The sequence below is a fragment of the Stegostoma tigrinum genome, chromosome 23, assembly GCF_030684315.1.
Source record: "Stegostoma tigrinum isolate sSteTig4 chromosome 23, sSteTig4.hap1, whole genome shotgun sequence".
In the NCBI taxonomy this organism is placed as follows: domain Eukaryota; kingdom Metazoa; phylum Chordata; class Chondrichthyes; order Orectolobiformes; family Stegostomatidae; genus Stegostoma; species Stegostoma tigrinum.
The window spans coordinates 51141598-51167627 of record NC_081376.1 but is presented as its reverse complement, the minus strand read 5'-3'; the positions used below and the strand labels follow the sequence as shown (position 1 = coordinate 51167627).

Below are 26030 nucleotides of genomic sequence, written 5' to 3'. Positions count from 1 at the left end.
TCATCTTTTTTGTAAACAGAATACACTGCTGCGACTCACCATTGGTGGTAGAGGGAGTGAATGAACGTAAGAACTCAGAGCAAAAATCTTTTGCCTTATACCATCCCCTTTTGCCTTATACCATCATCCCTATTGACATTTCCAGTCCACAAACACCTCTGCACTTCCTAAAACCCCTGGCTTTTGTACCATTTTTACAGTTCCACCAAGAAGTTATCACCTGTAACATTAACTGTTTTTCTCTCCACAGTTGCTTAGTGTTTCTAACTTTTTTTACTTCCATGTCTTTTAAAGAAATAAATCTTTCATCTTCACCTGGACTGGTCCACATGTGACTCCAATGCCAGTGCAATGCTAAATAAGAAGTGAAAGAACTGCGATTGTTGTAAATCAGGAACACACACAGAAGTTGCTGGAAAAGCTCAGCAGATCTGGCAATATCTGTGAAGAAAAATCAGAGTTAATGTTTCGGGTCCAATGACCCTTCCTCAGAACTTGGACAGCAGTTGTTTCTCACTGCTGTCACATCCAGCTCTTCTAGACTCACCATTTTTGTCATTAGGATTCGGGGGGAAGCATTCCCCTGGAGGTGATTGGAGTCATAATGAGCAAAAAGGAAGATGGGTGTGGTTGTTGGTCAATCATCTTTGAACCCAGGCCATCTCTGCAGGAATTCCTCAGGGTAATATCCTAGGCCCAAACATCATCACCAATTCATCAATGCACAATGTTCAGCATAATTTCTGGCTCCTCAGAATCTGAAGAAAAATGCACATCTCAATGCAAAAAGATGTGGACAATATCCAGACTTGGGCTGATGAGATGCAGTTGTGTCAGACAATTGCGAGGCAATAGCCATCTCCAACAAGAGTGAATCTAACTATCTTTGCTTGATGTTAATACCATAATCATTACTGAATCTTCAACAACTGACACCCTGAGAATTACCATTGACCAGAAACTGAACTGAAACAGCTAATGTGCTACAAGTGCAGGTCAGAGGTTGGGAATCCTGCAGCAAATAACTCACCACCTTCTGGCTCCCTAAAACCTGTGCACCATCGACAAGATACAAGTCAGGAGTATGATGGAATGCTCCCCACTTACCTGGATGAGTGCAGCTCTAACAACTATCAAGAAGCTTGATACCAACCAGGACAAAGCAGCTCACTAGATTTGAACTACACCCAAAACAGGTCACAGTTTTAGGCTGAAGAATCGTGGATTTAAAACAGAGATAAGGAGGAATTACTTCGTTCAAAGGCTTGTGAATCTTGAATTCATTGCCTCAGAATGTGGTAGAATGTGGTACACTGAATAAACATGAGGTAGACTGATTTTTAATTAGTACTGACTCAAAGAGTTATGGAGAGTGGACAAGAAAGTAGATTTGAGGCTGATTTGAGATCAGTGTGAATGCTATCAAATAGTTGAGAGGCTGAACTGCTTATTTTTGCTCTGAGTTCTTACGTTCATTCACTCCTCTACCACCAATGGTCAGTCACAGCAGTGTATTCTGTTTACAAAATGCGCTGCAGAAATCCATTAGAGATCCTTTAATTGCACCTTCCAAACCCATGACTACTTCCATTTGGAAAGACAAGCCAACTTTTGGAATATGGTGTACAATTCTGGTTGCTCTGCTATAGGAAGGACATTACTAAATTGGAGAGGGTGCAGAAAATACTTATAAGGCTTTTACCAGCACTGGATAAGCTGGAACTTTTTTCACTGGAGCATAGGAAGTTGAGAAGTGACCTTATAAGACGTTTATAAAATCGTCGGGGGGCATAGAACAGGTGAATAGCAAAGGTCTTTTCCCTAGAGTTGGAGAGTTCAAAACTAATGAGAATATTTTTGAGATGAGATGAGAAAGATTTCAAAGGGACCTGAGGGGTAATTGTTTCACACAGAGGGTGGTTCGTGTGTGGAATGAACTGCCTGAGGAAATGGTAAATATAAGTACAGTTAAAACATTTAAAAGACATTTGGACAGGTCCGTGAATACGAAAGGTTGAGAGGGATATTTTTACTTTTATTCATTTGTGGAATGTGGGATTCGCTGACTAGTTAACATTTCTTGCCTGTCCCTAGTTGCCATCGAGAAGGTGGTGATGAGCTGTCTTCTTGAACCACTGTAGTCCACCTCCTGTGGCTGAACCACAGTGCTATTAGGTAGGGAATTCCAGGGTTTTGATCCAGAAACAGTGAAGGAACGGGTTTATATTTCTAAGTCAGGGTGGCGAGTGGGCCAAATGTGGGCAAATAGAACAAGTTTAATTCGGGAAACTTGGCCGGCATGGAGACTTGGACTGAAAAGTCTGTTCTGTATGACTCGATGACAAATTCCTGTCTCAGTCAATCACCGAGATAATAAAGTGTGAAGCTGGATGAACACAGCGGGCCAAGCAGCATCTCAGGAGCACAAAAGCTGACATTTCGGGCCTAGAGCCTTCATCAGAGCTAGGCCCGAAACGTCAGCTTTTGTGCTCCTGAGATGATGCTTGGCCTGCTGTGTTCATCCAGCCTCACACTTTATTATCGTGGATTCTCCAGCATCTGCGGTTCCCATTATCTCAGTCAATCACCACCCTGATTTGGAACTATATCACAGTTTCTTCACTGTCATTGTATTGAAATCCTGGAAATTCATCCCTGATAGCACTGTGTGGCGACGTACATGAAATGGACTCCAGAAGATCAAGATGGCAGTTCACCACCACCTTCTGTAGGGGAATTAGGGATGTGTAATAAATGCCCAGCCAGCGACACTCAAAACTCAGACAAAATTAAAGGAAAGAAATGTGTTTTATTCCAATTTAAATTCCATGATAAACTAGGCTACTGTCCACTGTTCAAGTTATGATCGAAAGAAGAAAATTTGAGATGTTTCGGGTGTATTCAGCAGAGGGCGCTGGCAGTTTAACACAGATCTGATGTCTCAGCTCTAGTGGGCCCAAGGGTCACTGTCTGAATTTTGCAAACTTGGTCTTTTTCATTCATTCAGGGGATGTGGGCGTCAGTGGCTGGACACCAGCATTTATTGCCGTTCCTAATTGTCCTGGAGAAGATAACGGTGAGCTGCCTTCTTGAGCCACACCAAATCCTGGGGTGCAGAGCCACCCACAGTGCTGTTAGGGAGGGAATGTCGAAATGAAAGAAAAAGCTGCAAAAGCAAATTTGTCAGGGCACCCAACATTTAATTTACGACACTTTTTCACTGTTAGATTTGAGGTAAGCACCTCTTGCTAAAAACCCTGCAACAGCGAAAGAAACAAAAGTTTTTTGCTCACACTTGGATCGCAGCTGCTGACTGTCTCTTAAATATACCGAGAACACCCTGGGCAGAACCTGCCAGCGCCTCTGCCCGATTTCAAATACTTTTATTCATAAGTGCAACATACTTCACGAGATGACGACTTGAAATTTTATGATATAATATTATAAACGGAACAAAAAAGTCCCGCAGGGAGCGCAAGGGGGAAATCCCTCTAGCTCTTTCGAGAAGAACTGAATGCAGTCTATCTTGGCTCGTTTCAGTGTCAGCCGTTCAGTGTTGCCTGGCGTGGTTTTCCTTCACTCGGGCTCCCTGCATGGACAGGAGAACACAACTGTGTGTGGAAAGAACAGCCAGTTCCTCTGAGCGTCTTCATCATGGCCCCAGCGTGCTCCAAGTCATTTTACTACGATGAGCTGATCGGTGGGTGTGAACCCTGTAAACTGCGGTGCAACAATCTGCAAACACGACCCAGCGTGTGTCAGGAAGACATCTGCCTCGGTGAGTTATGCCTGAAGGAGCCTGTCCCGCAGAGCTCTCTCTGCAATTCACGGCTTCCCGTTGCTGTCAGGTCCGCAATGGGAAACAGGTCACGGACACGTCCCGGTAGTTCACAAAACTCTGGCTGGGTAGAAAGTTATGGGGTCAGGCTGCTTCCCACCGGCACTTATAAACACCGTTATGACAATAGGTGTTGGAGTAGGCCTTTAGGCCCTTCGAGCCAGCACCACCATTCATTATGACCATCCACAATCAGTATCCTGTTCCTGCCTTGATTCCACTATCTTTAAGAGCTCTATCTCTTTCTTGAAAGTTCACGCATCTGGATCCAGGTAGGACCTGAATCTGAACATTACCATTGCGCCACAACAACGCTCTGCATCTATAGTTTGCATTTGTTTGGTTACAACTCATTGTTCGTGACTCCTTTTCAATCTAAGGGACACTCGTGTTTGAAGTGTTTCCAGTTGGTGGTTTTGATTGATTTATTTGATTGATTTAATCATCTGATTGATTTAACCAGATGACTAGAAAATCATACAAAAGCACATATACTGTAGATGCTGGAAATCTGAAACAAACACAGAGACTGATGGAGAAACTCAGCAGGTCTGACAGCATCTATGGAGCGAGAGAGAAAGAGAATTGATGTTTCAAGTCGGGTGTGCTGATTCTTCAGAATAGGAAACTAGAGGGTGCAAACTGAATTATAACTCTCCAGCATGTATGATTAGATTTAGTGACTAATTTATTTAGTTTTATAACATTACAATGTAATTATAGGTATTTATCATATTTTCATCATTCACAAACTGGGTACAGTTGGTTTTCTTCACTGCCTTAGCTTTAAAATGCTCCTGTACTTGTGCCATGAGGTATCTTCATCTCGCTAACTCTCTGCATTGACCTTTTCTGATTTTCATAACTGATAGTTTTTGTTAGCACATTGTTTCCATTGATTTATTACTTTACTTCAGGAATGTCACATTAGAAGTGGATATTTTAATGAATTTTTAAGTCGCATTTCTGGAGCAGGTGGTAGTTGAACCGAGGCATTAGTACATTATCACTGTGCCACAGCAGCTCACATATTGAAAGGAGTATTCTTGGTTTAATTGTGGGTCTTATAGACATGTCAGAGACACAAAGACAAATCATATTATCCAATAAGAGTCTTCTGGCACAGTAACAGTGTCTTTGCCTCTGGAACTTAAAAGTCTGGATTCAAATTCCACCAGTCATGTCATAATTTGTCTGAACAGCTTGATTAAAATAACTACAGTATCAGAAATGTTATTCCACCTGCACTGCAGAAACTTTGCTTGAACTCAGTGGGTAGGACTTTTCAAATAAGACAACAGCAGTAAATTCGTTCCAGCAATATTCACTCAGTGGACAAATGTGGTATGCAATTCTGGTAGACTGTCAGTTTGTTTAAGTGCAACTTGGTTCTCAGCAGATCTCTTGGTTATTGGAACTCTGTGGAATGCAAGAAGCACTTTATTGCATAGTGTCATGCAGTGAGAAATTGTAAATTCTCCAGAACTGCTCTGTTTTCTCCAGAAATTAAGAAGTTTCAGAGTAAACAGGAATTTTTCTCTTGCAGGGTGGTGAATCTGTGGAATTATTTATTGTAGAGATAATTTGAGGGCAAACCATTAAGTATATTCAAGTCTGACATAGGCAGATTTTTATTCAGGAGAGGAACTGAGAACCGTGGGGATAAATCAGGCGTTGAGAATGATTGGATCAGTCGTGATCTAATTTTAATGCAAGAGCAGACTCCATGTGAGACGAACAGGAGAGATTCTTGTCAGTTTCACTCAAACTGCAGTTTCTGAAGCGGGGGAGACTCAACAGCACGACCTCTGGAGAAGCATAGAATTACACTTGCCTACTTCTACCTTCTCCCCCTGTTCTTCTTCACATATGCAGACATCAGCCGTTGCTGTTAGTTTCAGTGAACCCAGTATGGCCAACTTTGACAGCTGCAACATCAATATTGCAGTACAAGTGGCCTATTGTTCTTAGCTATGAAAACACTGGAAGAGGGGAGTGAAAAGTCTATTTGACTGGATGGGAGATCACATAGTGAAGCCTTCAAGATATGCTTGATTTGTTTGCAATGTTATATCTCGGGAATACGTACATTCATCATTTTTAGTTTTGAATATCATGCGCTCATTTGATATGGAATTCTCTTTAACCATCCATACACTCTCACCCAAGAATAGATACATACAACTTTTATCAGCTTCTCCCACCTCTCTCTTCTACAGTCAGCTAACTTATGATTCTTCATTTACCTATTTTGAAACTTTAAAAGTGAACACAGATTTTAAAAAGATTTGTAATTTTCGTCATGCAAACAGCAAAAATTAGCAGTCATCTTTACAAACCTAAAGCTCCATTGCCACAGGCAACATAATGCATTTACATAGTTCAGAGAAAACATGAATTGCAACTACGGTTTATGTCCTGCTTAGTTCAACATCTTCCCCAACTTAAAGCATCTGAGATTCACTTATAGAGTATTGAGTTGTACAGCATAGTCCGACTCATCCATGCTGACCAGATATCCTAAATTAATGTAGCCCAATTTGCCGGCATTTGGCTTATATCCCCCTAAAACTGTTTGCATTCAAACCCATCCAGATGCTTTTTAAATGTTGTAATTGCACCAGTTTCCACCACTTCCTCTGGCAGATCATTCCAAATTTATTTCCCAATTCCCATTCACTCACAGTAAAATAGCAAGAGGCCAGAGGTCCTCTAGCTCTCTGCTAGTTTTTGTTTTTTGTTTCCCTTCATTCAATTTAGTGACAACTTTTCCATCAAGCTGTATCATGCTTTGAGTCACAGTATCGTAATGGTGAAGCAGAGTGGCAGCAGAGAAGAAAGGGAAGTAATTCCTGCCTTTGGGATCCCACCACCCGAATGAGATGTTATATCCATTTGCTCAAAGATCCGTGCATTGAGAATTGACCTGTTCAGTAACATGGCCGTAAATAGACCCATGGCAGAAATGTACAATCCTGAGTGAATGGCAAGCTTGAATTTAGGGATAGCCACAGATCTTTGTCCACTTACAGCGTGGAAATGTAAAAAGTAAAATATGTTGTAAGAACTGCCTTATCAGCCTTCCTCTCTCCCAGACCTATCTTTCTATTTGTCTTTTTTCTTTTACTTTCCAACTTGCACAGAACACAAAAGAAGCAGGACAGTTGGTATCTGAATAGCACATTGATCTTTCTCACTCGTGGCAATGTGTCCATCTCACTTCTTTTTCTCATTTGCTATATTGAAAGCATCAAAAGATAATTCAATGGAGACATTTAATTATAATGTGCATTGTTATACTAATATTTTGGACAATTCAGAAACTGGACTAAAACTGAGGAAGTATTGAATAGTATCAGAATCAGATGACCAGATTGCAAAATGATCATCAGAAATTGTGAGAAAATGTGGCCATAGGAATTTAGTGTAGATGTAGCACTTTTGTTTAAGTGCCATAGACAGTATTAAGAGAGGAAACCTTCAGCATGGACTTGCTGAGCTGAACAACCTGCTTCTGCTGTTGGCCTTTGGTTGGTGGTAGTTCTGTCCCATGGTGGTGATTAGAGAATAAAATCCTGATGGATGTGTCAGAACTGTATTGTGGGAGTGCTGCTTTGTTGAAGATGTTGTTTTGCCAGGGGAGACAATGATGTGGAAGTCTTGAAGTGACCTCGTGGGCCAGGCTAATGCTTTGGGACATGGAGTGTAAATCTGGAATATAAAGCTAATTTCAGTGATGGCAAACGCATCAGCCATAATTGATTATTGTAACAACCCATCTGTCCTTTAGGGAAGGAAATCCGCTGTCCTTACCTGGTCTGGCTTACATGTGATTCCAGATTCAGTGTGGTTGATGTTTAACTGCCGTCTGAAATGGCCCACTCGGTTCAAGGAGAATTATAAATGGTTAATAAATGGACAAAACATCAACATTCCATGGGAAAATTGGAGGAAAAAAATCAAGCTACGACCTCCTTTTGGACTACAGCAGTTGAAGAAGGCTGCTCACCATTATCTTCTCAGGGATGGGCAACAAATTCTGGCCTAATCAGTGATGCCCACATCCCATAAATAAGCATAAAGAAAGATATTGTGAAGCTGGATGAACACAGCTGGCCAAGCAGCATCAAAGGACCACAAAAGCTTGACGTTTCATGTCGGGATCCTTCTTCAGAAATGGGGGAGGGGAAGGGGGTTCTGAATTAAATAGGGAGACAGGGGGAGGCAGATAGAAGATGGATAAAGGAGAAGATAGGGTGAGAGGAGACAGACAGGTCAAAGACAGGTCAAAGACCTGTCTGTCTCCTCTCACCCTACCTTCTCCTTTATCCATCTTCTATCTGCCTCCCCCTGTCTCCCTAGTTATTTCAGAATCCCCTTCCCCTCCCCCATTTCTGAAGAAGGATCCTGACCTGAAACGTCAAGCTTTCCTGCTCCTCTGATGCTGCTTGGCCTGCTGTGTTCATCCGGCTTCACATCGTGTTATCTCAGATTCTCCAGCATCGGCAGTTCCGACTACCTCTAACGAAACATGTTGTCTGCTTAAGTGGCAAGAAAGACTATTTTGATTCTGATTATTTGTCGTTGGAGGGTGTAGGATCAAGTGTGCACATTGGCTGCCATATATGAGTGACCATACTTAAAATAATCTTCAGCGGTTTTGAACTAATTTGGGACCCAAGTATTATGAATGATGCTGTCTGAATGCAAATTGTTTCCCTCTGTGCTTGAAACATCCTTTATGTGCACATTTTGAGACATGTCTGTGATATATGCAAATTTCATTTTCTTATGATGAGAATGAAAGCCAGATATCTCCCTCTGTTTTTACTCTTGGGTGACTTAACAATCTGTGCAAACCTGTAAGGAAACTTCTGCAGTAATAGAAAATATCACTAATTATACTCAGAGATAATGGGAACTGCAGATGCTGGAGAATTCCAAGATAATAAAATGTGAGGCTGGATGAACACAGCAGGCCAAGCAGCATCTCAGAAGCACAAAAGCTGACGTTTCGGGCCTAGACCCTTAATCAGAAAGCTAATTATACTCATATTGATTTTACAATGTCCCTGAGCCGTAAATAGACCCATAACCTTAATGAGACATGACAACCATGAAATAACTCCACCGAAGATGGTATCTCATCACCAAATCACCCTTTATTTACACGTGCAAAGTCCTTGACACTCGTCCAGCTGTCTCAGAGCCAACTCTCAGTGTCAGGATGTCTGATACTCTATATTTTTCATCTGTCACTCAGAGCTCCCTGATTGAATCAGGTAACAGCCTCAATTAGTGAATTCATGTTCTATGATGTTCACCTAACTGACCTCATTGCAATCACTACATCCGTCCCCCTCTGAGTCTGAGGAAATTGGCTGGTCCTTTACCTTGGATAGCTTCCTGGGGTGCTTTAGCAGTGGGCCAGGTTTCTCCGACTCTGTGTCAGATAAGGGTGGCATGTAACACAAGGAACTCACCTCCTGTACCTGGAGCACCTTGGAAGAAATTCGCTGTCTTCTTCTGGCATCAAAGGCATCAATGTGGTGACATTCATGATGCCTATCTCAGTTCCAGAGGTGTCCTCAATGCTGGATGGAGAGAGAGAACTCATGGGTTCCAGCAGGTTGTCCTACTCTTCTGAGGAGCAGGATATGTTTTGTTCCCATACTGTTCGTGCGTTTGTAGCTTTCATATGGTCTTATGTGCTTGTTCACGACTGTTGCATCTACCCAAACTGGACCTGACCTCGCATTACCTATGCCTCTAACCTACGCGAGGCCATCTCCATGGTTCCTGCACCAAACTTCATCTCCTATAGTAAACTGTCTCACTTGCTTAAAGGAGTCTTGTGTGTGGCATTGGCATTCCTGATGCTGTTTCACTCTTCCCCCCAGGTCTGGGAAAATGAGATTTAATCTGGTAGATTCATCTCCCCATTAGCAAATCTACTGGAGCTATCCTTGTAGATGCATGAGTAGCGGTCCTATAATCAACCAGGACAGTTTGATATCTATTGAAGCTGGGGCTGTTTCTTTAAGCCTGCCTTTAAAGTTTGGTCTGCTGTTTCTGCCAGACCATTGTATGATGGATGGTATGGAATTATCATTAAATGTCAAATCTCATACGACTTTAGGAAATACTCAAATTCCCTACTGGTAAATGATGGCCCATTATCTGTGACCAAAACTTCTGGGAGTTCATGTATTGTGAAAGATGTGTACAGTTTTTCCATCATCATCTCTGTGTTTCATGAATGAACTCTATGCATGTCCAAGCATTTTGAGTGGGCATCCACAATGACTAAGAACATTGAGACCCGCATAGTTGACATGTAACTGAGCCCAGGATTGACCTGGCCAGTCCCATGAATGTGGGGGAGCTACTAGCAGTAATTTTTGTCCTAGTTGACATTCTGGGCACTGCCCCACGGATGCAGCTATGTCTGTATGCAATCCAATCCAAATTTTTTTTCTCTGAAGAAGGGTCTAGACCCGAAACATGAGCTTTTCTGCTCCTCTGATGCTGCTTGGCCTGCTGTGTTCGTCCAGCTCTACAGCGTGTTAGCTCTGATTCTCCAGCATCGGCAGTTCCTACTGTCTCTGTGACCATTTATTTTGATTGGTTCTGATTTGGATGTTGCTAAGCAGTTTAACTGTTCCGAACCTATTGTAGGTGAACCTTCCGGGGTCTGCATTCTTCTGGATTTTGGTCTATGAGATCTCTTACGAATTTAGATCTATTAGGACTCTCTTGCTGTCTCAAGTCTGCATACTAGCTGCAAATACAATGGCCCACTGGCCTGGATCCTGAAGAAAATTTTAACTGTTTAACCTGGCTCTGTTCTGGGGTTTTACTGTGGGCTGACCTTGAGTCCCAACTCCAGGATATATCTCTACTGAGTCTGTGCTATAGCCTTCACTCAATTGGTGACCCCAAGCTCAGTTGGACTGGTAAGGGTGACCACTTCCATTGGAACCCTGCAACTTTTATGCTCCATTTGTTGCATTTTCCAATGGTTAAGCCAGTTGTTGTGCCTGTTTGAAGTCCATTGGGCTCCAGCTAGTAAGCACTTTTCCTTGGTAACATCGTTAATCCTACATACCAAACCATCTCTCAGCATCTCATTAAGGGTTAAACTAAAGTCACACACCTTTGCCAGTCATCTTAACATAGAACATAGAACAGTACAGCACAGAACAGGCCCTTCAGCCCACAATGTTGTGCCGACCATTGATCCTCATGTATGTACCCTCAAATTTCTGTGACCATTTGCATGTCCAGCAGTCTCTTAAATGACCCCAATGACCTTGCTTCCACAACTGCTGCTGGCAACGCATTCCATGCTCTCACAACTCTCTCTGTGTAAAGAACCCGTCTCTGACATCCCCTCTATACTTTCCTCCAACCAGCTTAAAACTATGACCCCTCGTGCTAGCCATTTCTGCCCTGGGAAATAGTCTCTGGCTATCAACTCTATCTATGCCTCTCATTATCTTGTATACCTCAATTAGGTCCCCTCTCCTCCTCCTTTTCTCCAATGAAATAAGTCCGAGCTCAGCCAACCTCTCTTCATAAGATAAGCCCTCCAGTCCAGGCAGCATCCTGGTAAACCTCCTCTGAACCCTCTCCAAAGCATCCACATCTTTCCTATAATACGGCGACCAGAACTGGACGCAGTATTCCAAGTGCGGTCTAACCAAAGTTTTATACAGCTGCAACAAGATCTCACGACTCTTAAACTCAATCCCCCTGTTAATGAAAGCCAAAACACTATATGCTTTCTTAACAACCCTGTCCACTTGGGTGGCCATTTTAAGGGATCTATGTATCTGCACACCAAGATCCCTCTGTTCCTCCACACTGCCAAGAATCCTTTCCTTAATCCTGTACTCAGCTTTCAAATTCGACCTTCCAAAATGCAGCACCTCGCATTTATCTAGGTTGAACTCCATCTGTCACCTCTCAGCCCATCTCTGCATCCTGTCAATGTCCCGCTGCAGCCTACAACAGCCCTCTATACTGTCAACGACACCTCCGACCTTTGTGTCATCTGCAAACTTGCTGACCCATCCTTCAATCCCCTCATCCAAGTCATTAATAAAAATTACAAACAGTAGAGGCCCAAGGACAGAGCCCTGTGGAACACCACTCACCACTGACTTCCAGGCAGAATATTTTCCTTCTACTACCACTCGCTGTCTTCTGTTGGCCAGCCAATTCTGCATCCAGGCAGCTAAGTTCCCCTGTATCCCATTCCTCCTGACCTTCTGAATGAGCCTACCATGGGGAACCTTATCAAATGCCTTACTGAAATCCATATACACCACATCCACAGCTCGACTCTCATCAACTTTTCTAGTCACATCCTCAAAAAACTCGATAAGGTTTGTGAGGCATGATCTACCCCTCACAAAGCCGTGTTGACTGTATTTGATCAAGCCATGCTCTTCCAGATGGTCATAAATCCTATCCCTCAGAATCCTTTCTAACACCTTGCAGACGACAGACGTGAGACTTACTGGTCTGTAATTGCCGGGGATTGCCCTATTTCCTTTCTTGAAGAAAGGAATTACATTTGCCTCTCTCCAGTCCTCAGGTACGACTCCAGTGGAGAGCGAGGATGCAAAGATCTTCGCAAGTGGCGAAGCAATTGCATTTCTCGCTTCCCAAAGCAGCCGAGGACAAATCTGGTCTGGGCCTGGTGACTTGTCAATCTTAATGTTGGACAAAATTTTCAGCACATCAGCTTCCTCTATCTCTATCCATTCCAGCATGCACACCTGCTCTTCAAAGGTTTCATTCACTACAAAGTTTGTTTCTTTCGTAAAGACAGAAGCAAAAAACTCATTTAGGGCTTCCCCTACCTCCTCAGACTCCACACACAAGTTCCCTATGCTATCCCTGATCGGCCCTACTCTTTCTTTGACCATTCTCTTATTCCTCACATAAGTGTAAAATGCCTTTGTGTTTTCCCTGATTCCTTCTGCCAAGCCTTTCACGTGCCCCCTCCTGGTTCTCCTCAGACCATTTTTGAGCTCCTTCCTTGCCTGCGTGTAATCCTCTCTAGCTGAACTTGACCCTAGCTTCCTCCACCTTATGTAAGCTACCTTCTTCCTTTTCACAAGAAGCTCCACCGCTCTCGTCATCCAAGGTTCCTTTATCTTACCCATTCTTGCCTGTCTCAGAGGGACATATTTATTCATCACTCGCAACAACTGTTCCTTAAACAGTCTCCACATGTCTATAATTCCATGGTAACATGGAACAATTGCTCCCAGTCCATGCTTCCTAACTCATGTCTAATCGTGTCATAGTTTCCTCTTCCCCAATTAAATATCCTCCCATTTTGCCTAATCCTCTCCTTCTCCATAGCTATGTAGAATGAGAGGCAGTTATGGTCACTATCAGCAAAATGTTCTCCCACCACAAGATCTGATACCTGCCCCGGCTCGTTTCCGAGCACCAAGTCTAGAATGGCCTCTCCCCTCGTCGGCCTGTCAACGTACTGCGTTAGGAAACCCTCCTGAACACACCTTACAAAAACAGCTCCATTCAAATCTTCTGCTCGAAGGAGGTTCCAATCAATATTAGGAAAGTTAAAGTCACCCATTACAACAACCCTACTACGTCCACACTTTTCCAAAATCTGTCGACCTATGCTTTCTTCAATCTCCCTGCTGCTATTGGGGGGCCTGTAGTAAACCCCTAACGAGGTGACTGCTCCCTTGCTGTTCCTAATTTCCACCCACACTGACTCAGTAGGCAGATCTTCCTCGACAAAGGAAGCTTCTGTAGCTGTGATACCCTCTCTGATTAGTAGTGCTACACCCCCTCCTCTTTTCCCCCCCTACCTATTCTTTTTAAATGTTCTAAACCCTGGAACATCCAGCAACCATTCCTGCCCATGAGAAACCCATGTCTCTGTTATGGCCACAACATCATAGCACCAGATACTGATCCATGCTCTAAGTTCATCACTTTTATTCCTGATACTCCTTGCATTAAAGCAAACACACTTTAACCGATCCCTTGGTTCCTTCCCACTAGCTGGTCTACCTCTTGCTACTGCCTCACCTGCATCAACTCTCACCTCTGGCATACAGCTCAGGTTCCCACCCCCCTGCCATACTAGTTTAAACCCTCTCGAGCTACTCGAGCAAACCTTCCACCCAGGACATTGGTCCCCTTCCAGTTCAGATGCAACCCGTCCTTCTTGTACAGGTCCCACCTTCCCCAGAAGGCATCCCAATTATCTACATATCTGAAGCCCTCCCTCCTACACCAGCTGCGTAGCCACGTGTTCAGCTGCGCCCGCTCCCTGTTCCTCACCTCGCTATCTCGTGGCACTGGTAGTAAACCAGAGAACACTACTCTGTTCGTCCTGCTCTGCAGCTTCCATCCTAACTCCCTGAAATCACTTTTTATATCCTCAATCCTATTTCTGGCTTTATCATTAGTGCCAATACGTAACAATATGTAATATGGGTTCCTCTCAAATTGCCAAGTAAAACTGATAGTGTCTCAAAATTAGAGGACATTTTGGGTCATAAAATTCTTCAACTGAATCCGTCACCTCTTGAGAGGTTTTAGTATCTGCTGCCTGAGGGAACATTAGGCTCCTAATAACTGTAAAAGTGGTGGGTCATAAGCTGTCAGGAGAGTTACTTGTTGCTTTTTGTCTGTCCCAATGTCATTTGCCCAAAAAAACGCATTCTTTTTGCATACTGGGTCTAATGTTCGACAGCAGGATTGAATGAGTCAAACTTCCCAAGTAATAGCATGATGCCAGAAATACTTATCCCTACTCAAAGATGACTGTAACAAGCAAATTTCTTCAGGAGCATGCTTTACTCTCATCGCCACCAAAATAGTTGCACCGAGGCCAGTATCCCGTCACCTTTGTTTACATACGCTTAATACTTAACTCTGGCCTGGCTTCCTCGGAGTGAACAGAACCTGACACTCCTGTTTGTGTCTGTCAGCCAGGGCTCCCTGATTGGACCAGCTTAACAGTCCCAGTCAGAGAACTCATTCTGTGAGGTCCAGAGCCTTATACAGTCTTTGCAGTGCATCCCTGGTCTTGTATTCTAGCCCCCTCAAAATTAACATAACATTACATTTGACTTCCTAATTGCCAACCGAACCTTCATGTTAGCCTGAAGAGAATTGTGAACTAGGACTCTAAAGTCCCTTTGTACTTCAGATCTCCAAAGCCTGTTCTAAATTAGAAAATAGTCACCTCGTTTATTCTTCCTACCAAAGTGTGTAACCTCACACTTTCCTGTATTGTATTCCATCTGACACTTCTTTGCCCACTCTTTTAGTATGTTCAAGTTCTTCTGCAGCATCCCCACCTCCTCAGGACGACTTATCCCTCTACTTATCTTTCTGTTATATGCAAACTTAGCAACAATACCCTCAGTGCCTTCATCCAGATAATTAAAGCATAACGTAGGAACGTAACGTGAATAATTGTGCTCCCAACACTAACCCCTGTGGAACACTACTAGTCACTGGCTGCCATCCTGTAAAATACCCCTTTTCCCCCCCATCCTCTGCCTTCTGCCAGTCAGCCTATTCTTTCTCCAAGCCAGTACCTTCTCTTATTTAGCAGGCTGTTGTGTGGCACCTTGTCAAAGGCCTTCTGGAAATCTAAATAGATCTCATCCACTGGATATCCTTTGTCTAATTTGCCTGTTACATGCTTAAAGAATTCTGACAGATTTGTCTGGCATGACTTCCCCTTGATGAATCCGTGCTAACTCAGCCCTATTTTACCATGTCCTTCCAAGTACTCCACAATCTCATCCTTCGTAAAGGTCTCTAAAATCTTACCGACAATTGTGGTCAGGCTAACCAGCCTATAATTTCCCATCTTCTGCTTCTGTCCCTTCTTAAAAGGGTGTTATGTTGGCCATTTTCCAGCGCTCTAAACCCTCCTTGATTCCAGAAAGATCACCACTAATGCCCCTACAATTTCCTCAACTATCTCCTTCAGAACTCTGGGGCATAGTCCATGATTGCTGCACATTCCCACCTACCCCATTACCCTTTCATCCCTTCTGTATTAAAAATATTTCAAGATTCTGCTTTCACCAACTTTTGAAGAAGTGAGTTTCACACATTTATTTGGAGAAAAAATAACTTCTCATGATCTCTGCCTTGAAGGAGCAATTCCTGACGTTTTAAACAGTGTGCCCTAGTTCTAGATGCTCCCATACAAGGAAACATCCTCTCCACATGTACCCAGTCAAGATCCCTCAGTATCTTATAAGTGTCAATCCAATCGCCTGTTCTTTTTAACTCCAGTGGATACAGCCTAGTCTGTCCGACCTTTCCTCATAAGTCAACCCGCCCATTCCAGGTATTAGTCTGATAAACGTTCCCTGAATGGACGTCAGTTGCATCCTCCCTTAAATACAGAGACCAAGACTGCCCGCAGTCCTCTAGATGTGGTTGCCAATGCCTTGTACAACTGAAGCATATTCTTTCTACTTCTGTATCTAAATCCCTTTGCAACAACTGATAACATTCTTGTAACTTTTCTAATTACTTGCTATACTTGCATCCTGAGCATGCTTGCCACTGATTACTTTTGACTTTCTGGTTGCCCATATGACGTTCAGATTTTATTCAAATGGAAGCTGATCTTTAAGTGCCTTCTGCAATCTATTACCAAAATCACTTGCCTCCACCTCCATCATAATTCATGCTTCTGTCTTCATCTTCATTCTACTTTGATCTGACACTGCCCTCACCTGCCAAACTTTCTAAAACAATTTCCGAAACAGCATTTGTCGCATCTTCCAATATTTGCATAAAACATCCTTTGTCCTCCTGGAAACATCGCCATATAGTGAAAAGCATTTTGAATCAACCTGTTTGGATATATTGTGATACAGCTCAGTGGGATTTGAACCTAAACTTCCCTGACTCAGAAGCAGGGATACTTACCACTGTGCCACAAGGGCCGTCTAGCTACAGACTGCAGTTGCTGTATCTCTCATTTAGTATCCTCATCCACAACTGTCATTGATCCTGGAATTAGGAATGATATTGGTGAAAAGTTCAGTCAATCCACAATTCACAGCAGGTGTCACATTAGCTGCCAAATTCCTGGTAATGAAGAGATGTCAAATTTCTCCTCACTCTGAGGAACAGTGAATACTAAATGAAAACACATGGTGAAATAACTTCACACGGGCAAGTATGCCGTCACCAAGTCACACTTTACTTACATGTGCATAATACTTCTCACTGGTCTGGCTTCCTTGGAGCCAGCTTTCATAATCAACAGACCCTCTGGCATTTCTGTTTATATCTGTAAGCCAGGGCTCCCTGATTAGATCAGGTTAATAACCCTAACCAGGGAAGTCATATTCTGTGAGGTCTACCTGGCTGACTTTGTTACAATCATTGTACATGGGTAAGAAGAGCATCTTTCAGACATTGAGTGAAAGTCACATTGTTTGTCATCCATACATATTCTCTTTAGTTTTAATGCTAATTTAGGGTTGAACATATTTCCTACATGAAAACCACATTTATTCTCTGGTACTTAAAAACAAAAGGTCAAAATGTTCTTCAAATTCAGAAGAAAATTAATACCCCTTCAAGTTATATCAGAATATCTTGATCGCAAATGCTGATAAAAAGACTTTGTAAAAGTCAGTTTTTCTTCTCTTGATGTTGTTAGTTTGTTTGAGAATCTGGCTGACGCTTTATTCTGATTAGATAAAAACTTAAAATGTAACAAAAACAGAACTAGCTGGAGAAACTCAGCCCATCTGGCAGCATCTGTGAAGAGAAAGTGGAGTTAACATTTCGAGTCCATTGTCCTTTCAAGAAGGGTCACTGGACTCGAAACGTAAACTCCATTTTCTCTCTAGAGATGCTGCCAAACATGCTGAATTTCTCCAGCAATTTCGTTTTGGTTTCTGATCTTCAGCGTTTGCATTCTATATTGTGTTAAAATTTAATGACATTAAAATGTAAAATCATCATTTTTGTAAACAGTTTAGTGTCTGATTACAATTATACTCTCTGTAGCAGGTTAAGATTAAGCAGGAATGTTTTGTCTTAATGCTTTATGTGAACACATTTGACAGGAAGATGTCCTCTGATTTCTATTGCTTGCATGATTATAAAAGCATTTAAATGTTTTTTTTTCCCACAATTAGCGAAACGAGCAAGGGAATTAGGGAAATCTTCCCACGTTAATTATACGCTGTTACAGAGGAGCAGGGGAAATCTGTACTTCATGCTCTGCTCATTAAGGTATTGAGTATTGCTGAAGATGACATATTTTGTTAAAGCCTTTTGTCCCGCACAAATCAGGACTGTTCACAGGAAATACCACAGTACAGAAAAGGTAAGGATTGTCAGTGGGATTCACAGTTTGGAGCATTTGTGCATACTGGAAGCTCCTAGGATTAATACAAATCATCTAGTTCTTGCAGTCAGAAAGAACATCTATGTCTGTTTTAATGCAACAAAATAGTTGACAGCCATCTTCTGGTTCAGAGTCAATCTCTCAAATTTATAATTTTAACAAACCTTTGCAGTTAACTGTCAGTTATCATTAACTGGTGATTCCTCCACACAATGCCTCTATCAATCAGATTCTACTGGCCAACAAATCAACATTCTTCTCATGCAGTAGAAATGTTGTTTTCCCTTTACTTTGGCATTTCTTGTGAGTGTTCCTGATGAGTTCAAGATGAAAAGCTTCAAAAAATGTTTTATTTCAGCAAGATACAGTAAGAACTGCAATGCTGGAGTCTGAGATAACACAGTGTGGAGCTGGAGGAGCTTCAGAAGAAGGATCTTGACCTGAAACATCAACTTTCCTGCTCCTCTGATGCTGCCTGGGCTGCTGTGTTCCTCCAGCTCCACACGGTATGATCTTATTTCAGCAATATGCAAGTTCTGTAGCTTACATTGTAAGTGGCATGGAAAGAATGGTTTACTGACCAAAGAGTGATTGCCTATGTTCTTTTGGTTTTGACAGGAAATATTCTTTGGCAGGAAAATATCCTGAAGAGAATGACCATATTTGGGTAGGGGGGATGTGCTTACGGTACTCATTGTTCTCAATTGTAGTTAAGCATTCCAAATTCAAAAATATTTACAGTTTATTTAAAGCTTTCAATCTCCAATTATATCCAATTTGCAATGAGAGAATTGAAATTGTACTCTGTTCTTTTGCTATTGAATGGCAGTGTACACGGAAACTGCAATTGCAGCAAGAAATGATTGATGCAAATATAGAATTACTGAAAAATGGCTCTGAAAGAAAGGTTCCAGAGAGACTCTTTTATATTGAATGGTTGTCCCTGATAGTTAGGTCAGGAGCTGTTACATAATTAACCTGTTGCTCATTTCTTTCAGCCCAATTTAAACTTATCTTTAAACTATCATTCCTTTAAATATACACCATGTGTGACATTCCCTGTAGCAGTGCACAAATTTAAGCTAGAGTTTAGATCTGAGACTGTTGCTCTCTCTGGAATCTTTAAAGGGGTTTTCCATAGCAAATTCCTGTAGCAAGCTGATTGATGCACATTCTTTTACTGGCATACAGGATGGATTGATGTTAGACATGTTACATGTAAGCCTTAAGACATAGGAACAAGAGTAGGCTGTTTGGACCCTCAGGCCTGCTCCATCATTCAATAGGATCATGGACAATCCAACATTCCGCACCTCCATTTTCCCTGACTCTTCATTCTCCAAATGATCAAGAATCTATCTATCTCAGTCTTAAATATACACAAGGACTCTGCCCCCATAGTTCTGTCTGGCAAGGAGTTTCAAAGACACTCAACCCTCGAAGAGGAGAAATTCCTCCTTATTTCAGTTTTAAATTGGTACCCCTTTGTTCTGAAATGATGCCGTCTGGTCCTAGACTATGCCGAGAGGGGAAACATCCTCCCAGTATTTAGCCTCTCAAGCCCGTTCAGAATCCTGTATGTTTCAATGAGATCACCTCTTGTTCTTCTAACCTCTAGTGAGTAGAGTTCCAACCTCTTTAACCTTTGCTCGTAAGACAATCCTCCCATGTCAGGGATCATCTTAGTGAACCTTCTGTGTTCTGCCTCCAATAAAATGATATCTTTCCTTCAAACAAGGGGACCAAAATTGTTCTCAGTATTCCCCAAGTGGTCTCACCAACCCCTCGTAAGACTCTTGTACTCCAAACCGCCTCTGAAATAACATTCCATTAGCCTTCCAGATTTCCTGATGCACTTCTGTGCTAGCTTTCTGGTTTCATGTACAAGTACCCTCCCCCCTCCCCGGAAGTCCCTTTGGATCGCAGCTTTCTGTCGTTTCTCTCCATTTAAATTATATTCCATTCTCTTGTTCTCCTTTCCAAAATGAACAACTTCACATTTTCACACATTATACTCCATTTGCCAAATATTTTTGCTCACTTAACATATCTGTAAACTGTTTGTATTCCACTCACAAGTGCCTTTCCATCTATTTTTGTGTCATCTGAAAATTTAGCTGCAGTACATTCACTTCCTTCCTCCAAGTCATTAATATCTTATTTATTTATTTTCCTGTGTATATTTTACAAAATATAGTGAAAACTGTTGTACAGTGTCTCCACTCTATGGTGCCATCTTAAAACACAGTAAAATAAACCAAAACACAGAGCACAAAGTCATAAAAATAAATAAATAATATTTAACTTTATAGTCAAGGAGCCATTCTTGTTAAGCGCTCCGCCTTGGGTCTGGTGGCTGGCCACAAATCTTCTTTGCTGCGCCGCTGCTGGAACATGTGTCGCCACTCCTCTTTGGCACCGTCTTGCCTCCACTGATGCCCTCACCACTATAAGTTCTTGCTGGACCTCACCAATGCAGCTGCCATGGATGCAACATATGTTGTAAACAGTTGCAGTCCCAGCAGTGATCCCTGTGGAAACTCACTGGTCATTGGTCACCAGCCTGAAACAGAACTGGCTGTTTCCTGCTCGTAAGTCAATTCTCTATCTACACCAGTACACCACCTCCAAAAGTGGGGCCTGATCTTATGACTTAACGTTTGTGAGGTACCTTGTCAAACAGCTTCTGGAAGTCCAAATATAATTCATCTACTGGTTCCCCTCTTTCCATACTAATTGAGACTTACTTGAAAATTCCAATAAATTAGTCAGACAGGATTTCCATTTCATGAAGCCATGCTGACTTTGGTTGATTAGATTATGATTTTCCAAATGTTTCACTGTTACTTTCTTAATAATTGATTCCAATACTTTTTCAACAATAGGTGTTAGGCTAATCAGTGTCTCATTACCTGATTTTTGCCTCACTTTTTGAAGAGGGGTGTTATATTAGCCACCGTATATTACACGCAAACAGACAAAATCTCAAAATCTTTTGCTTACTATCAGGACAAGACGGCATCAATAAAATGAAATGAATCCAAAGCAAAGTTAGAAATCACAACATCTTGACTCATTTTCAGGATGTTGCTCCAGATATTATTGTCTTCTATGACAACAACATTAATAATTTGATCAGGTGAGAAGTGATAGAATGGACTCCCCTCTTATGCCACTCCTCATCTGATTGCAACAGAAACTTTTTGATACGAAGAGTACACTTTTCAATTCTGGGTGTGTTTAAATGTTCTTAAACTGCGGTGACTGTAAAAGACACAAACATGCAGATATTCTGAATTCCTTTGAAAAGAAGAGAATACTATTTATTGTACTTAAAACTCTCCAACTCTTTCGCATGAATGTTCAAGGGTTCACACATACACATAGAGTAGTAAATTGTAAATTGTGGGTACAAGTTAAATAGACAATGATCTATAGATTTGATTGGCAGTTTGATGCTTTGGATGGTCTTTGATCTTAAAACTAAAGAACTGATAAATGAATTCAGGAAGAAAGGAGAGAACACCGCTATTTACATCAATGGAGCTGAGGCTGACAGCGTCAAGAACATCAAGTTCCTAGGAATGACGATATCCAACAATGTGTCCTTGTGTCCTGGACCTCCTGCATTGATGTGACAGTTAAGAAGGCACAACAACGCCTCTTCTTCCTCAGGCAGGGCAGGAAATTTGACATGTCCATAAGGACCTTCACCAACTTTTACAGATACACCATAGAAAGCAATTCTCTCTGGGGGCATAATGACTTGGTACAGTAAGTGCTCTGCCCTGGACCATGAGAAACTACAGAAAGTTGTGAGCATAGCCCAGGCCATCATAAAAGCCAACTTCCCATCCATGGATTCCATCTACACTTTTCACTGCCTTGGAAACGCTGCCAACTTCATCACATACCCATTCCCACCCCAGTAATACTCTCTTCCAACCTCTTCCATCAGGCTGAAGATACAGAAGCTCAAACACACGTACCGACAGGTTCAATAACTGTTTCTTCCCTGCTGTTGTCAGACTGCTGAATGGTCCTCTCTAATTTCAAATCTAATGTTGATCTTGCTTTCATGCACCTCCTGTGCAGCTGTAACCTTGTAGCCTTGCTCTGTCTAAACACCCTATGATCTATGTGCCCTTGTATGTTATGGTCTGACGGTACTGCTTGCAAAACAAAACCTTTCACTGTACTTCGGTACATATGACAACAATAAATCAAATCAATGAATTTTGCAAAAGGAGAATTTAATGAAGTTGCTCGATGATTTCTGTTTGGTTTTCTGGAGTCAACAACAATTATGTTGGTTTTTAGGCATTACTTACAGCATAATACAGCTAATCAAGCAACAGGTAGGCCTTAATCTTTCAGGATGGATCAGGACAGAATTGATTCAGGATCTCCTCCTCTGCACATTGTGATTTTTGGTGTTGAGGATACCTTTTCTTAAATTTGGGATTATGTATCACACAAGATGATCACCTTCACCAACTGACCAAGTACCCAAATGTGGTAATAGCAAGTTGTTTCCAGGCCCATGACATGGTTAGATTATGGCCGAGAGAGTTGCTTTCCAATCCACAGTCTGTTGTCAATACAATAGACAATAGGTGGAGTAGGCCATTCGGCCCTTCGAGCCAGCACCACCATTCATTATGATCATGGCTGATCATCCACAATCAGTATCCTGTTCCTGCCTTATCCCCATAACCCTTGATTCCACTATCTTTAAGGGCTCTATCTATCTCTTTCTTGAAACTATCCAGAGACTTGGCCTCCACTGCCTTCTGGGGCAGAGCATTCCATATATCCACCACTCTCCGGGTGAAGAAGTTTTTCCTCAACTCTGTTCTAAATGGCCTACCCCTTATTTTTAAACTGTGTCCTATGGTTCTGGACTCCCCCATTAACGGGAACATACTTGCTGCCTCCAGATTGTCCAATCCCTTAATAATCTTATTCATCTCAATCAGATCCCCTCTCATCTTTCTAAACTGAAGAGTATACAAGCCCAGTCGCTCCAATCTTTTAACATATGATAGTCCCGCCATTCCGGGAATTGACCTCGTGAACCTATACTGCACTCCCTCAATAGCCAGAATGTCCCTCCTCAAATTTGGAGACCAAAACTGCACACAATACTCCAGGTGCGGTCTCACCAGGGCCCTGTACAGCTGCAGAAGGACTTCTTTGCTCCTGTACTCAATTCCCCGTGTTATGAAGGCCAGCATGCCAGGTTATCGAGCAGTATTTTCACTTTAAGACAATGATCTGTGCACAGCTTGATTCAAACTGAAGGAAAGGATGGAAAATTGACTCCTCAGAGACAAGAAAACATCCGCTGGTTGAGTGATAACCTTGTAGAGTCCTCCACTGGTGATGCCAACATCGACTGCCCATCTATAATTGCCTGGGGAAGGTAGTGGTGAGCTGCTTTTGATGAAGAATAATATCAGGCTCAAAATATTAACCAGATGCTTCCAGACCTGCTGAGTTTCTCCAGCACTTTTGTTTTACTAAAAGAATTTAAGCTGCTCTGAGGGAGGAAATTGAGTAAAGTAAAAGATTCTCAATCTTGTTTTTGTCCTTTGATGTATAATTTTAACTTGTATTGGCTGGAATTTCCAAACTACTAAGCAAGATGACAATTTCTTGTGCAGCACTGGAAGTATTCAGCTTTATCATATGAAACAAAATCTAGAAAACAGTGCACATCAGTAAGTTGCGACACACTAATTTTTGCAGACAGAAAAATCAACTGCCAAAGGTGAAATGTCTCAAAGTTGGTTATCTTGTGTCAAAATAACACTTTGTTTCCTTTATGAAACCATATTTCTTCCACCGCACAATGTGATATTTGATATTTTTCTGCAACAGCCATCCTTCTAACACTTGACTAATGTTGACATCGCTCAACATTTCTAATTCTAGTTTCTAAGAAACATACTTCTGTCAGTTTTCAGAAGCAAACCTTTTTGGTTGATTATGGGGGTCAATGACTCAATATAGGCAGTTCATTTAATTTTCACAAAGTTCAATTCAACTGTATAGTTCGTTAATGTGCGACAAAGCTCTGGCTTCAGTTTTTAGTCACAGGATGTGGGTATTGGTGGAGAGGACTGCATTCATTGCTCATCCTCATTGGCTGCCACCTTGAAAGTAGCTGACTGAGCTAGCTAGGCCATTGCAGGGGACAATAAAGAGTGGACCATGTTGAGCAAGTTTGGGTCACACGTAGGCTAGACTGGGTAGGCACTGCAGACTTCCTTCCCTAAAGTAGAGTTGGAATCTATTTTTATGTTACTTGATTCAAAAGCTCATTTTTTAAGTTCCAGATTAAATGAATTTAAATTTCCTAGATGCTTTAGAGGGCTTTGAATGAATGTCCAATAATTTTCTATTAACTAATTAATCTAGACTCCAGATTATTAGTCCAGTAACATTACCAGTGTGGTGTGAAACATTTAATGCTTATTTAAAGAGGAAAGGCCATATTTTTTGACTGAAAAAAATACTTTTAAAGATCAGATTCATGAAAATATTCCTACAATATGCATAATAATTTTCTTTCCTTGCCCTTCATGACTTGCCAACCTAAAGTTCTACTAAAAGAACTGACTTTTTACTCACAGCCAATGCTGGAATTAAACACTGGGGCACTGGAGATTGGCCAGGAATCTCTTCTTTCACAGATCAAAGTACAACAAAGTTTGAGATTGAATAAAAGTGGGAAATCAGGAGAAGACTTCATGAGCCAGTATAATGTCCATAAATCATAAATGGAGAACGTAGAACAGTACAGCACAGTACAGATTACACATTCATTTTAAAAGCTGTACTTTCTTATTGAATGTCTAAAATGAACTTTGCTAGATGATTAAATGACTACTGGCATTCATGTTATGAACTTGTAAAAAGTTCTGATCAACAGTAACGATTAGCAACCTTGTGAATGCAGTGGATCCTGTTTTCCAATCTTGTTGGCTGTCCCTGTTGTTGGACAAGACCGTGCTTAACCAGGTCTTTGTGGTAGTCGACCTGCAAGGCCTCGGCACATTTAATGATTCCCCACACACCAGATGTCATCTACAATACAGTAAGGATGTGATTGCACTGGAGGGTGTGCACAGGACATACACAAAGATTTTGCCCGAGATGAAGCAGTTTAGCTATAAAGAGACACTGGATAAGCTCAGGTTGTTTTCTTTACAGCAGAGAAGACTGAGGCAGGACCTGATTGAAAGACGTGGACAGAGTGGCTATGACGTAGCTGTTCCCCTTACTCGAAGGATCAAGCCAGAGGGCACATAATTTAAGATGAAGGACTGGAAATTTAGAAGAGGTTTGAAGAAAAATGATTTCACCCAAAGGATAGTGGGAATCTGGAATGCACTGCCTGGGAGGGCAATTGAAGTGAGAAAGCTCACAACCTTTAAAAAGTACTTGGATGAGCATTGGAAATGCCATAACATAACAAAACCATGGGACAAATGCTGGAAAATAGAATTCATGTAGATAGGTTGAAACAGACTGTATGGGCCAAAGGGCCTCTTCTGTGCTGTATAAATCCATGACTCTGTATCACCCTCTCAATATTAAATTTGGAACTTGAATGATGAGGCTATTCATGACCAACCCTAGCTGTAGCAGACCTCAATCTTGCTCTGCTATCCTGTCCCAGAAATTCCAGCATTTGACATCAAAGTCACTACCCCCTGAGAGAGACACAGAGGGCAAGTGATAATCAACTCAACAAAAAAATTGGCGGTTGCACATTCTTTTAGAAGA

General features: G+C 41.8%; 1 protein-coding gene across 1 annotated transcript in view; it reads left to right on the top strand.

Moving 5' to 3' along the window:
* Positions 1-3539: 3539 nt before the first annotated feature.
* LOC125462582 (tumor necrosis factor receptor superfamily member 17-like) overlaps positions 3540-26030 on the top strand; it is a 40431-nt gene continuing 17940 nt past the window's right edge. Inside the window, exon 1 of the mRNA XM_048552763.2 lies at positions 3540-3778. Within this exon, the coding sequence (XP_048408720.1) occupies positions 3655-3778 (124 nt within the window). The 5' untranslated portion in view covers positions 3540-3654. The remainder of the gene's footprint in view (positions 3779-26030) is intronic.